Source organism: Bubalus kerabau, chromosome 14 (assembly GCF_029407905.1).
Source record: "Bubalus kerabau isolate K-KA32 ecotype Philippines breed swamp buffalo chromosome 14, PCC_UOA_SB_1v2, whole genome shotgun sequence".
NCBI classification, from domain to species: domain Eukaryota; kingdom Metazoa; phylum Chordata; class Mammalia; order Artiodactyla; family Bovidae; genus Bubalus; species Bubalus kerabau.
The window spans coordinates 34,255,186-34,270,425 of record NC_073637.1 but is presented as its reverse complement, the minus strand read 5'-3'; the positions used below and the strand labels follow the sequence as shown (position 1 = coordinate 34,270,425).

The following is a 15,240-nucleotide window of genomic DNA, read 5'->3' as shown; positions in this document are numbered from 1 at the left end:
GGTGGCTCCACAATAAAGCATCTGCCTGCAATGCAGGAGAGGCAGGAGACAGGGGTTCTATCCCTGGGTCAGGAAGATGCCCTGGAGGACAAAATGGCAACCCACTCCAGTATTATTGCCAGGAAAATTCCATGGACAGAGGAGCCTCATGGGCTACGTCCATGGGGTCGCAAAGAGTGGGACACAACTAAGCAATTGAGCATGTCCTCATTTGCAGTCAGAACCCTGCTGTTTAGCATAGTAACAACTACAGGTATACAAACAAGAAGTTTTAGAATAAAAGGGAACAAGGTTCAAATTCCACTGCTGTTCCCAGCTGCATGCCTTTGGGCAAGTTAGCGGACCACTCTGAACTTGAGTCACTTCATCAAAGAAATGTGTCTCATACCACTGTGTTGGTAAGATTACACAACACAAGCAAACTGTAAAATATGGCTTGTTGTTTAGTTGCTAAGTCGTGTCTGACTCTTTTGGAACTCCATGGACTATAGTCCACCAGGCTCCTCTGTCCATGGGATTTTCCAGGCAAGAATACTGGAGTGGGTTGCCATTTCCTTCTCCAGGGGATCTTTCCAACCCAGGATGCGTCTTCTGCATTGGCAGGTGGATTCTTTACCACTGACCCACCCAGGAAATCCAAAATACGGTACACAATGCCTGATACCAACTGTTATAAACTGTAGTGCTCTCCATAACTGCAGGAAGAGCAGGGTGGTGTAGAGCATGTAGAGCAGGGTGGTGAGTGCCAGCATATTCAACCATTATGGCAACACCTCCAAGGAGGCTCATGAGTATTATTATTGCTTCATGTATTTTGACCTTTCTTCTCAAGTAGACAGTATGTGGGAGAAGGAAGTCTTCTTCAAATAACTGACTTAAGGTCCCATTGCCTACACAAAACGTACACATTTAGTAAGTAATTTTCTAGTCTTCCTGTCCCATACTGCAACAAACTTGCTTTTGTGGATTTCAGTTTTTTGACCTCTGATATTTCATTAAGGAATGCATTAAACATATCTGCCACATAAAATGGATGTCTGCTTCTTTTGCAGGGCTATGTTTAAGGGCACTGCCCTGACATTCCTGTTGTTGCCTCTTTGAAACTCCGGGTGAGAGATTTCATTTAGAACTCCATCCAAGGAAAGTTCTGCCTCTCTTAAGAAATTATGTATATACTACAGAGATGCTGATAGATATGTGACAGACAGTGTTCCTTTTTCATTTTAGCCATCAGGAAGCTGAAGGCCGAACAGAATATGCCACTTGAGTAGGTAGAGTCTTAGGACCTACTTACCTATAGCCCTTTATTCTCTGATGATCTAGATCATCTCTCTCTCTCTCTCTTTTTTTTTCCAATGAATATCATCTTTTAAAAAAAATTTTTTTTTGAAATAAAAAATTTTTATACCATCTCTTCTAATAATTTTTTTAAGATTATCTTTTTTTGATGTGGACCATTTTTAAAGTCTTTATTGAATTTGCTACAGTGTTGCATCTGTTTTATGGGAAGATTTTTGTTGTTTGTCTTTTTGTTCCTGAGACATGTGGGACCTTAGATCCCCAGTCAAGGATCAAAATCGCACCCCCTGCGTTGGACGGTCAAGTCTTAACCACTGGACCACCAGGGAAGTCCCTCTAACATAGCTTTATCTCTAAATTTACCTGTTCATTTTCCTTCAATCTTCATTCTCTCCTTCTTTCTCTGAGTAATAAAGTTCCTTAAGCTTTAGTTTGGCACATGCATGCTAAGTCACTTCAGTCATGTCTGACTCTTTGCGATCCTATGGACTGTAGCCTGTCAGGCTCCTCTGTCCATGGGATTCTGCAGGCAAGAATGCTGGAAGTGGGTTGCCATGAACTCCTCCAGGGGATCCTTCTGATCCAGGGATCGAACCCGAGTCTTCTGTACCGCTGAGCCACCGGGGAAGCCCTTACTTTGGCACATGGATGCCCAGTTTGAGACTACATGTCCAAGCCTCCTTTGCACTAAAAGTCTGCTGCTGCTAAGTCACTTCAGTCGTGTCCGACTCTGTGCGACCCCATACATGGCAGCCCATCAGGCTCCACCGTCCCTGGGATTCTCCAGGCAAGAACACTGGAGTGGGTTGCCATTTCCTTCTCCAATGCATGAAAGTAAAAAGTGAAAGTGAAGTCGCTCAGTCATGTCCGACTCTAACAAGATGTAAATAGGGATGGTGTGTACAACTTCTGGGTCCTGCCCTCAAAAGGAAGCAATTCACTCTCTGCTTTCTCTTTCCCCGTTTAAGGGGAATTCATTTATACATGGTGGTGGTGAGCCAACTTTGGCTTTGTGGAAGAGGGCAATATCCTAGAGGAGAAAACAAAAATATAGGAGGATCCCCAGAAGATCATCAAACCCCAGCACACTGGACCCCTATCGGTTGGGCTTTCACAAGAGTGAGAAATAAACTTTCTGCTTTAAGTCTATGTTGTCTTGGCCCTTCTTAAAGCAGCTGAATCAATACCCTATGTAATGTGCCCTCATCCTAATGTTTTGCTTTTACTTAGATAGTTTACCTTCCCCTATGTATATTTCTTTAAGCTACTTCTACTGCTTTTGTTGTTTGAATGAATGCAGAGAAAATAGGAAGAAATTGAAAACGAGGTAGAAAAATGAGACACAGAACCGTGACAAGTTTGATAACCAGAATCTGCCTGAACCCTACCATACTTTATACAGATCTATCTCTGAAGTAGAATGACTCTCTTTTCAAAATGTGTTCAAAAGGGAACTACTAATTTGCATTTGTTTAGAGCTTTTAAATTTAACTTCAAAGAACTGTCACATCTCAAAGGGACAGGAAAAGTAAAAAGAAAATCTTCTGTTCTTCGGCTTCCACAAGGCTTATTCATGGAATCGTTCTCAAACTCAAAGGGGTCAACAGCAGTCATGGAAAGAGGGTGAACAGATATGACAGTTATACAGTGATCTTGAATATCACTTTTTCTTCATAAAATTATGACATCAATATATATGCAACTTAACAAGCCAAACAGTATGCTGCTAAGTCGCTTCAGTCGTGTCTGACTCTGTGTGACCCCACAGATGGCAGCCCACCAGGCTCCCCCGTCCCTGGGATTCTCCAGGCAAGAACACTGGAGTGGGTTGCCATTTCCTTCTCCAATGCAGGAAAGTGAAAAGTGAAAGTGAAGGCGCTCAGTCATGCCCGACCCTCAGCGACCCCATAGACTGCAGCCCTCCAGGCTCCTCCATCCAGCCAAACAGTATAGGAAGGCCTTAAAGAAAAACACAGCGAGTCCTCTTTTCTTTCTCCTACCTGAGGTAACCGAGATTGAAATTTCTTGGGTATTCTTTCATGCATTTGCCTATTTTTAAATGGATGTATCTGGACACAAAAGGGCTTATCTTTTATTTACCATATCAAACATAGTCAGTTAAGTCATATTCACAGACACTGGGATAGATAATATTTCCTAGTATGACCATCAAATTTTAAGCAACTAGTCTCTCCCTCACTCTTTTTTTTTTTTTTTTTAGCTTAAAGAACAGAGATGTATTCAGTCACACTTCCGCAGGCAAGAACTTCAAGATCAAGTGAAAAGTGAAAGTGAAGTTGCTCAGTCATGTCCGACTCTTTGTGACCCCATGGACTATAGCCTACCAGGCTCCTCTGTCCATGGGATTTTCCAGGCAACAGTACTGGAGTGGATTGCCATTTCCTTCTCCAGGGGATCTTCCCCACCCAGGGATCAAACCCAGGCCTCCCGCATTGTAGAAAGACGCTTTACCGTCTGAGCCACCAGGGAATTTGGCTAATTCACTTTCTGGTGAGGAAACTCTTCCTTTTAGGTCATTCATTGGCTATTAAACTCCCCCACACACATGTGCAAGCAAAATATCCATGCAACCAGCCTCACTTTGAAGAAAATAATTTAATTAGCTATCTTCCCATTGATACAAATAGAAAAAAAAATTAAAATATATTAAAAGATATGTTTTGGAGATCCATTTTTATTTACTCTGTCTCTAAAATATATTGTCAAATTCGCTAAATGTTCTCTGTCTGCTCTGTCTTCACCAGAGTCTATGCCACCACCATCACTCACCTGGACACACCTCTCTAGATTGCAAGATTGCACCTTGCAATCTACTCCTACAGGGGAGTCAGCACTATCTTTTTTTTGGATGTGATGTAGACCATCTTTATTAAGTCTGTTACAATACTGTTTCTGCTTTATGTTTTGGTTTTTGGGTGACGAGGCATGTGGGGTCTCAGCTCCCTGACCAGGGATTGGACCCACACCCCTGCACAGGCAGGCTAAGTATTGATACTGCACCACCACGGAAGTTCCCAGCATGACCTTTCAAAACCTACATTAAATGAAGCCACCATTATATCTAAAAACTTCCAACTTCTCGTTGATGTAAGAAGAAAATCCAAAGTCCCGAAAGATACCGAGTTTCACAGCATCTCATGCTGGTCCCTGCTGAAGTCTCCACTCTTAGGACTAATCTCTTTCCACCTGACACCGTGGCCTTCTTTCTGCTTTGAGGCCTAAAGGACTGATGCTGAAGCTGAAGCTCCAATACTTTGGCCACCTGATGCCAACGGCTGACTCATTGGAAAAACCTTTAATTCTGGGAAAGACTGAAGGCAGAATGAGAAGAGGGCAACAGAGGATGAAATGGGTGGCATCACTGATTCAATGGACATGAACATAGGTGAATCTCGGGAGATGGTGAGGGACAGGGAGGCCTGGTATGCTACAGTCCGTGGGGTCATGAAGAGCTGGACACGACTTGGCAACTGAACACCACCACCAGCTGTTCTGTCTACCTGAAGGCTTCTTCCTCCCTTTTGGAGAAAGAGCTCTACTTGTCATTTAAATACAAGCTTTCCTAAGGATGCTTTCTCTAGTACCCAGTTCAGAGTTCCCACACTGGTACTTCCCACCATGGTTGTCCTCATAATTCTCTTCAATAGTTTATTTTCCCCTTTGTAGACATGTATTTACTTTGTTGCTGTCTCCCCCAGTCAAATGGAAACATCATGAGGGAAGAATCTTTGCTGCCATATTCCTGGAACCAAGAACAGCTTCACACATAAAAGGTGCTCAATTAATATGATCAATTAATGAAGGAAACAGCCTGTGTTCCAAGTACTTTCTGATTGAGGACCCTGTTCCCTCTGTTGAGAGAACAGGTAAAGAACAACTACTGTATCATTTTAAAATCTGACTTCAGAATTACGTGGTTTGGATTAACATCCCTACTCTATACTTGCCAGTAAGAAATTTAATTCTTTGCATGAATGCAGGCATGATGCTCAGTTGTGTCTGACTCTTTGTGAAACCACAGCCCATAGCCCGCCAGGCTCCTCTGTCCATGGAATTTTCAGGCAAGAATACTGGAGTGGGTTGCCATTTCCTCCTCCAGGGGATCTTCCCAACCCAGGGATTGAACTCACATCTCCTGCTTCTCTTGCACTGGCTGGTGGATTCTTTACCACTGTGCCACCTGGGAATCCCAATTTAATTGTCTAGGTCTCAGTTATTATATTGGAAAACATGAAATAATGACTTAGCTTGCAAAGATCAAATGAGGTAAAGGATATAAAGGCATTTGAAAAACTCTAAAATGCTATATAAATCTTATCATTATTTCAATAAACTGGTACATAAATAAGGAATAAAAAATCAAACACTGAATTAAATTTGACATTACAATAATAATTTAAATAATAATCACGTGTGAAATACACAGAGCCTTTACTTTACCTTTTTATAACTGGATATTCTCTGACATATGCGCTCAATTTTTTCACTACAAATGGCACTGAATTTACTTTGAAGGTCAGTAGGTATCACTTCATTCAAAGAGCTAAGGCTGGTGCAGTTTTGTACGAAATGATCATCGCTTTTAGCCAGGGCTTCAAGAATCTGTAGGCACACACACACATAAAACAGAACAAGAAAATAAAAGCTTCAAAATCAGCCAAATAAAATGTTCACAATTCCACAACATAGGGTGTTTTTTCCCCAGTGTGCTTCTTTTAGCTGCCTGGGATTTCTGTGTTCAATAAACCCTGGCAGTGAAGTGATGGACTTGTGTGTCTGGCATCTCCTGTTTTCCCTTCTGCTGGCTATAAAAGGCTGCCTGAGGGAGGTGAGGGGACTTCAAAGACACCCTGCTGAATAAATCAGTACACTCTGATGTGGGAACACACTGCCCATATTTTAGTCAGAGTTATTCAGAACATTTTTTTTTCCTCAACTTGGTAGTGGAACAACAAAAACTAAGGAAAACCATATCCTTTCTTGCTACTGAGAGCCTGATACAGAGAGTGCATTTATAATAACAAATGTTCGAAGAAGGATGGAATAAATGAGACTTTCTCTTGCCAAAGTTAAAAAACAACATTGCTTCCAGTGTCTGAACTCTGTCTGATGAAAGCAGCAGATAAAACCATTCATATGATGTGCTCAATTAGTAAATCTTTTGGCTATCTGAATTGATTATAGGCAGCATGTGTGTGTATACATCATGAATCACTGAGAATTTCCAATGAACAGAGAATTAATTATGTGTATTATTTATATGTGGGCTTCCCAGGTGGTACTAGTGGTAAAGAACCCACCTGCCAATGCAGGAGACATAATAGATGCAGGCTCAATCCCTGGGTTGGAAATATTCCCTGGAGGAGGGCATGGCAACCCACTCCAGTATTCTTGCCTGGAGAATTCCATGGACAGAGGAGCTTAAACTAGTCTTTAAGCTCCAATGTTGTTGGAAGCAAGAGTTGGACACAACTGAAGCAACTTAGCACGAACATTATGTATATGTAGCATTTATGATTGTTCAAAGATCACAATGACTGATTACAACTTTGCATGAGATTTTTATAATACAGTGTGAGATAGACAATGTATAGATGTTTATTTGAGCTCCCTCACCACTTCCATTTCCCTGTCTTGCAGAATATGGAGTGTGAGTTTTTGGTTTAATAACTAGTCTAGAAATCAGAGCTCACTTTATCATTAGCAGTGTGGTCTTGGTTAAATTTCTTAATTTCTTTGACTTTCTTCATGTGTAAAATAGAAATATATACAGTATTAAGTTGTACAGTTGTCATATATAAAATAAACCACGTAATTTTGTAAATTTCAAAGAGTTAGAAAATGAGATAAAATAATTACAATAAACTGGTCCCAAAGTCTTCTATAGATCTTCTCAGTAGTGTAATTTATTAATAGTTGGCAATGGGTTGAATTTTGAAACTATAGATTCTTTATCAATAGATACATATAGTGGTACAATGTCAACATAATGATGGGATAATTTTAAGAAGCTGACTTCATATTGTAAAGCAATTACCCTCCAATTAAATTTTAAAAAACAAATGAAAAAAGAAATTGACTTTCAGAATATAAAAGAAAAACATAAAATAATTATTTTTGAAATAGTGCATTTGGATTTTTCTATTATTTTCTTCCACTAAAATTTTAAAAATACCAGCTGTTGTTACTAGATCTATCTCAACTATACACATTTGAAACACGAACTGAAATGAAGAAATAAAGGTGGTGAAGATACATGTTTCTTGTTGTACCTGAATCCTCCCAGGGTGATGTAAAAGTAGATGGAACACAAACGTTCTGACCTGCGGAGGGTGCAAAGGAGTCTGACCGATTTACTTTGTGGAAGGATCGTGGAAAGCAAACAGGGTGACCTCCTACTTACCACGTGTTTTATCCATTTGGATGAAGATCCTCTTCCTCCCTCCCTGTCTTGCTTTAAGGACTAAGGACAAGACTCTTCACAACTAAGAATTATATACACACCTGAAGATCTATTCATAAACTAGTCTCTAAGCTTCGAGAAACTGTATGAAATAAACATGAGCCTTACAGAATTTGAATGCATTTTACGACTTCAAATATTCTTCAGAGGATTATGTACATTTAGGAAAGCACCATCTGTCATGAAAACCATCTGAACCATTTTCACGATACTGAATTCACAGACATAGCAAGCTTACTAAATGCAGAGAACCTTTGCCAAATCAACTAATGCTCGCCTGGGCAAGCAGCTCATCTAACATAACACTGTGCTCCAAAGGAGGTCAATTAAAAAAAAAAAAAAAAAAGACTATACACAGTTGAGTAATGGGGGAAAAAAGAAGAAGAAAGAGAACTTGAATGAGCGGACAGCTGAAGCATTCACGCTATTTCATTTTTTAAAGTGGGGGTGGATGAGGACTTCAGGTGTTTTACTGACACCATAATGTCTTTCTCTGATGGGACCGCTCGTACCTTGGCAGTGAGGCTGAAGAAGCCTTTGGGCTCGATCATCTTCTCCACCACGTTGCACTTGATCCCAGCGGTGCTGTCATACTCATACACAACGCCATACTCCAGGTGGACATTGTCCACCGTCAAACTCACGTGCTCCGTCTTCCCGTCGATGATCGCCATGGTGTTGAACTTGTCAATTACCTCTGGAAAAAAGACGACTTTAATTCAGCAAATTCAGGAAGGGTTTTTTAGTCTCTTCAAATAATCTGAATCTCTCTGAATATTTTTTAGAGTTTTTAAAGGGTGACTAAATCTGATGTGCTAAATGAAGTATCTAGCTAACGGTTTTAAAAAGAAGAGCATTGAAAAAAAATACAAAATTGACTGATCCAAACCTTACCCTTCTAATATGACTAGTTTTATCTTTGCACATCCAGTTTTGATCTATGGACCATATGCATGCCTACTTATATCTGTATCAACATGAGACATACCATTTTTTCATGAAAATCATGCATAGCTTCAAGTCAGGGTTCCTAAAACTGCCTCAAACATTGGATGAATATTTTCTCAAAGCAGAAAAATACAGAAAATCATACTGAAGCAGAAAGGAGATGCAATAATTATTTTTTCAGCAGAGAGTGCCTGAATTTTTCCAAACAGCATCTTCTGAGACTAACTCATTGAGAAAATGTATCACTGCTGACCGTAATAAAATTTCCATCCCAAATATATTCCTATAGGTTTTTGGCCAACAATCAGTCAGCTAGTGAAAAAAAAATGTAGTCTCAAGCAAGAAACTGCTGAGGAATGAGGATTCTAACAGTAAATACTAAGTAAAAATACAGTACTAGTTTACTTAAAACAATTAATTCCTAGAATAAAGGCAGGACCAGTAAATATAAAATAGGCAAGAGCAGAAAAAACGTAATTTCAAAGGAACTATGAACTTTCTAAACTAGGGCTTCTCAAATTTTATTGTACATACAGATATTATCTTGCTAAAATTGAGATTCTCACCCAGTAGATCAAGGGTGGGGCTGAGCCTCTGTATCTCCATCTTATGTGATGCAGGTACTCATGGTTTGTGAACCACATTGGAGTGGGAAGGTTGACGCAACATTTAAACTCAAAACAAGGAAACACATTATAGCTGGGGTTTGAATCCTCATTCTACCACTTACTAGCTTGGGCACATTCATTAACCTCCATGGACCTCAATTTTTTCTCCATAAAGTTAGGGTGATGATAATTCTGATGCTTTTGAACTGTGGTGTTGAAGAAGACTCCTGAGAGTCCCTTGGACTGCAAGGAGATCAAAGCAGTCAATCCTAAGAGAAATCAACCCTGAATATTCATTGGAAGGACTGATGCTGAAGCTGAAGCTCTAATACTTTGACCAGCTGATGCAAAGAGCCAACTCACTGGAAAGACTCTGATGCTGGGAAAGACTGAAGGCAGGAGGAGAAGGGGATAACAGAGAATGAGATGGTTGGATGGCATCACTGACTCACTGAACATGAGTTTGAGCAAACTCTGGGAGATGGTGAAGGACAGGGAAGCCTGGTATGCTGCAGTCCCATGGGGTAGAAAAGAGTCGGACACGACTGAGTGACTGAACAACAAAACAGAGCTTCATTTCTGATAAGCTGATAAGGTAATCCATGTAAAATATATAACAGAGAGCCTAAGAAAGCGTCGTAGTTATTCCATGTTAGCCGTGAGCAATCATGACTTAGGGATTTGACGTGACGTCTATTTGAGATGATGACTAAGGTAGTCACCTGAACATATAAGGTTTTTAACAACTGGGACTCAGCAATGGCACATTGACAAAGAATCCTATAAGCCCAAGAGGAGAAGAAGAAACCCACCTTCTACTTTACAGTCAAAGGAATCCCCTGCGTCATCTCCTGGCGGTTTGGAGTTGGACTTCTGAAGGTCTTCCTGAGCGCTCTCAACACTATTATAAACCCATTGTATGGAATCTTGCTGGAAATGAAGGAAAGAAACCTCAGAGGTATTTAATATCAGTGTTTCCTAAAATGCATATCCATTTCATAAATGTGCTTCAGAAGAAGAGCTGACAATCTTATTCACCCTTCTCGTTTAAATACAATAAAATTTGAGAGAGAAGGAAAGTCAGTGTCCAAAACTGACAGGAAGTCAATGGCAATTAATATTTTTTTAACAAACTGACCTTTTTAAGCTTGAGGGTTTTTTTCTTCCAAAGATAGGTTTTTAAATAAGATGTATTTCCCAAATGTCTTACTCAAATGACTCAAGCATATCGTACAATGAACTATAGATTACATTTGTAAACAAAATAAATGGTAGATGGATACTTTTCTGAAGAAGCAGTCATCTGTAAGTGTACAGATGATTTAAATGTACTTCTTTAAAAAATATTTTTTACGTAGACCAGTTTTATAGCCTTCATTGAATTTGTTACAGTGTTCTGTCTGTTTTAGGTTTTAGTTTTTGGCCATGAGGCATGTGGGATCTTAGTTCCCTCACCAGGGATTGAGCCTGCACCCCCTGCACTGGAAGGCAAATCGCAACCACTGGACTACCAAGGAAGTCCCTAAAAAGCTCTCGTAACAGTCACACATGTTTCAAATACACTTAATGTTTTTTGTGAATCAAACCAATAAGAAAACTGGAAGAAGATGTTTCAACTCATGGGGTCCCCAATTGATATAACTACCTTTTAATCCTTCTACATCATAAATGATCCTATATTTTTTAAGTAGCAGTTCCCCATCTTATTTAGATAAATGAGAAAGATGAAATGGCTACCAAGTAAATGTTTACAGGGTTGCATTACTTTAATGTTTGTAGTTTTCCTAGGTAGGGTGATAAGATGAGTTGCATGACTGAAGTGTGATATAATTTGTATTATCCATCTTCACAATTGTGTTTAATTATTGTAGTGCTATACATTATTAAAGGCTTCCCTGATAGCTCAGTTGGTAAAGAATCTGCCTGCAACAGAAGGATCTCAGTTAAATTACTGGGTCAGGAAGATCCGCTGGAGAAGGGATAGGCTCCCCACTCTAATATTCTTGGGCTTCCCTTGGGGCTCAGCTGGTAAAGAATCTGCCTGCAATGCGGGAGACCGGGGTTCGATCCCTGGGTTGGGAAGATCCCTTGGAGAAGGGAAAGGCTACCCACTCCAGTATTCTGGCCTGGAGAATTCCATGGACTGTATAGTCCATGGGGTCACAAAGAAACAGACATGACTAAGAGACTTTCATTTCATTTATACATCATTAAGGGCTTGGACACGACTGAGCGACTGAACTGAACTGAACTGAACTGAAGGGCTTCCCTGGTGGCTCAGATGGTAAAGCCTGCAATGCAGGAGACCTGGGTTCAATCCCCAGGTTGGGAAGATCCCCTGGAGAAGGGAATGGCAACCCACTCCAGTACTCTTGCCTAGAAAATCCCATGGATGGAGGAGCCTGGGGTTTGGCTTCAAAAAGTCAGACATGACTGAGCAACTTCATTTTCACATATCATTAAAAGGCTTCCCAGATGGCGCAGTGGTAAAGAATCCACCTGCCAATGCAGGAGATGCAAGAGATGAGGGCTCAATCCCTGGAGCAGGAAGATCCCCTGGAGAAGGAAAGAGCAACCCACTCCAGTATTCCTGCCTGGAAAATTCCATAGATAGAGAAACCTGGTGGGCTACAGTCCATGACTTTGCCAAGAGTCAGAGCAACTGAGCACCAAAACCACATCATTAAAGTGCTAGTTAACACTTAATCATGCAAATAAACTTTGGTAACTGGTTGTGGCCTTCAAGGAACCAATCCCCCAGAATCCAAACCTTTGTGTAGCTCCTTCTGACCCTGGGCTTGGTCATGTGATATGACTTTTCGGAGGGCTAGTAACAAGCACAATATAGAGATCATCACTCGGAATATTCCCTCTTGAAACCTAGACACTATGCAGAAAGGAGAATTATGCTTAGGACTGGAAAGGAGGACCAGGTGGAGTGGCTCTTGAGTGAGAAACCTTCAGGAGGGGACCCCAGCACCAGTCAGTTCCCAGCAGAATGAAGCCCTCAAGGAACCAACACCAAGTCAACCGGAGAAGCAAGAGAAATAATTAATCACTGTTGTTCCAAGTCACAAAGTTTGGAACAGTCTGTCTTGCAGCAATGGATACCTGCTAGAGTGTGTTATATACCTGGTGAATTTCTCTGTTTATTTACTCCTTTTCTTAATTATTTCACTGGCCAACACCTCTCCAACAAGGAAGATAAGGGAAATGAAAAGAAACTCAACTCAACTCAGTTTAACTAATTCTTAAAATTCTGGCATAAGGGGAAAGATCTGATCATTTCAGTATCTTTTTAAAACTTCATTCACTAACATAGTTCAATAAATATGTATGAAACTACTGTTAATCCAAGTAACCTATGGATCGGCATGTGAATTCCAATTTGCTATGCTCGTTTGACCTTATTAGTAAGCAGAATTGATCAGCTATTTTCTTGGAGGCTCAGTATTTTGCAGGATGTCAGTCCTGGCCCAAGAGAAAGTAGTCATTCAGCTTTCCATTTTGGACACAAAATCATACTCCCAAATCCAAAAAAAGGAGTATTTTAGGTGCATGACAGAAAAAACAGAATGCCTCTCCTTTAGAATTCCTTTTGCACTCAATTAATTTGAGAGAATTTTATTTTTCTAACCCAATACTCATTTGTATCTCATGAGATAGTAAGTTTAGCTTACCAAATAGGATTTTAACTTTTTTTTTTGTATGGGATGTAAAGTTTGAATCAGAGGACAATACTTAAAATTTTAAGTAATGGCAAGCACATTGTGGTATTTTCTTTTAAGAGCTAAATTCAGTTACCTAAATAAAACATATCCAACAGCCAATCATGGACTCTATAAAGTATAACCTACAATTTTTTTCTCACAGAAGTTTTATAATAAACAGTGTAAGCATTTATAATTCATATATACCAACAAAATATATGCTGACCATTACAGATTCTAAAGCATCTGTCAAGAAAATAGTTCAGGCCTTTAGATTTCAATTTGATCAACACTTAACTATTTAAAAACTCATCACAAGGAAGATGAAAATAGCCCAGGACACTGTTTAAACTGGTGATAATACTACAGCAGCAAACTGTGGCCACTTAAGCAGAATCGATTATAACTAATTATGCACATAAAAGAAGCGTTATGAGACTGACAATGCTGCGCTTAAACATGAACCTGGCAGCGGAAACCACAGACAGTTCTGGCATCACCGCATGCCACCCCCAGGGCCTTCTGAGCGCGCTCGCCATTACAGCTGCACCAGGGCATTTACCTTCGTTGGTCTCCGGTACTTCCTGCAGGCCGTGACATGGGCAATTACGCTGGCGTGTGTCTCTTTGCTGACATTGATTCCGTTGACTTTGATGATACACTGTCCAGGGTGAAGACCAGCAGCTGCAGCCACAGTTCCTTTAAATACAAATGAGAAAATTGCCAAAAACTAATTATAGGAATATGATTCATTTCTATCCCATGTAACATAGGGAAGCAACTTTATTTTATTTAAGTTCCATATAGCAATTTTTTTTAATTAGAGTATAACTGCTTTATAATTTTGTGTTAGTTTTTAATATATATATATCTCCCCTCCCTCTTGAACCTCCCTCCCATCCCATCCCTTTTCCCACCCCTCTAGGTCATCATGAGCTGAGCTCCCTATGCTATACAGCAGCTTCTTAATAGCTATCTATGCACACGGTATATATGTCAATGCTACTCTCCCAATGTGTTGTACCCTCCACTTCCCAACCACCCCATGTCTACAAGTTCATCGCAGTTTCAAAATATAATAAAGAACTAGCTAGTATGTTCATGGCGGAGAAGGTAATGGCACCCCACTCCAGTATTCTTGCCTGGAAAATCCCATGGATGGAGGAGCCTGGTAGGCTGCAGTCCATGGGGTCGCTGAGGGTCAGACACGACTGAGCATCTTCACTTTCACTTTTCACCTTCATGCATTGGAGAAGGAAATGGCAACCCACTCCAGTGTTCTTGCCTGAAGAATCCCAGGGACAGGGAAGCCTGGTGGGCTGCCGTCTATGGGGTTGCACAGAGTCGGACACGACTAAAGTGACTTAGCAGTATGTTCATGGGCTTCCCTGGTGGCTCAGATGGTAAAGAATCTGCCTGCAATGTGGGAGGGCCAGGTTCAATCCCTGGGTTGGGAAGATTCCCTGGAGAAGGGAACAGCTGCCCACTCCAGTATTCTTGCCTGGATAATTCCATGGACAGAAGAGTTCTTGATGAATTTGGCTCTGATGGCAATGCCTTCTCAAACATTCTCTATTTATTTGGCCATTCAAACTGTGTTGAAGAGAATATCTTCCCACCCCATCTAAGAATTCGTTTGAAGGGATATTATAAAGAGATCTCTATCATGCTAATCAGTTACTTCCCCTTTCAAAAGTCTAATCAATCTAATATTCTATACATGCAAATATAATGGCAAAATGAGAAAACCAGAAGCACAGGCCTTTTTACCTTCATTTAGTCTACAAAATCTCTAAATATTAAAATAGTCTTCACTTTCATTTTTTTTTAAATGACAAAAGAAATTCTTTAAAAAAAAATCAAGTCCATAGCAACTAGGAGTGAACTGGATTTGCAAAGAAAATGAGTTTAAGATATGTACAAAGAGTCAGGAAGCACAGAATTTGTGGAGAATAAAATTAATCAGAAAACATCAACTGTCCACCATTTATTTGCACAGATATAGTGGCATATTCTAACCAGTGAGTTAAGATTTTCAGGACCTGCCAATCAATACTATTTGATATTCTGAACAAATCAACATTTACAAAGCACCACTGCTAAATACAATATATGTAATTAATATCAATGATTATAAAATTATCATAAGCATGTTAGAAGAACCTTCCTTTGCAAGCAAATAATGAAGGAA

At 40.1% G+C, this 15,240-nt stretch overlaps 1 protein-coding gene across 2 annotated transcripts in view; it reads right to left on the bottom strand.

Moving 5' to 3' along the window:
- PREX2 (phosphatidylinositol-3,4,5-trisphosphate dependent Rac exchange factor 2) overlaps positions 1 to 15,240 on the bottom strand; it is a 787,616-nt gene that overhangs the window by 136,714 nt on the left and 635,662 nt on the right. For both annotated transcript variants that reach the window (XM_055546191.1, XM_055546192.1), the window contains 4 exons: positions 13,612 to 13,748; positions 10,152 to 10,269; positions 8,296 to 8,480; positions 5,761 to 5,922 (listed from right to left, as the gene is read on the bottom strand). In XM_055546191.1, coding sequence (XP_055402166.1) covers positions 5,761 to 5,922; positions 8,296 to 8,480; positions 10,152 to 10,269; positions 13,612 to 13,748 — 602 coding nt within the window. The remainder of the gene's footprint in view (positions 1 to 5,760; positions 5,923 to 8,295; positions 8,481 to 10,151; positions 10,270 to 13,611; positions 13,749 to 15,240) is intronic.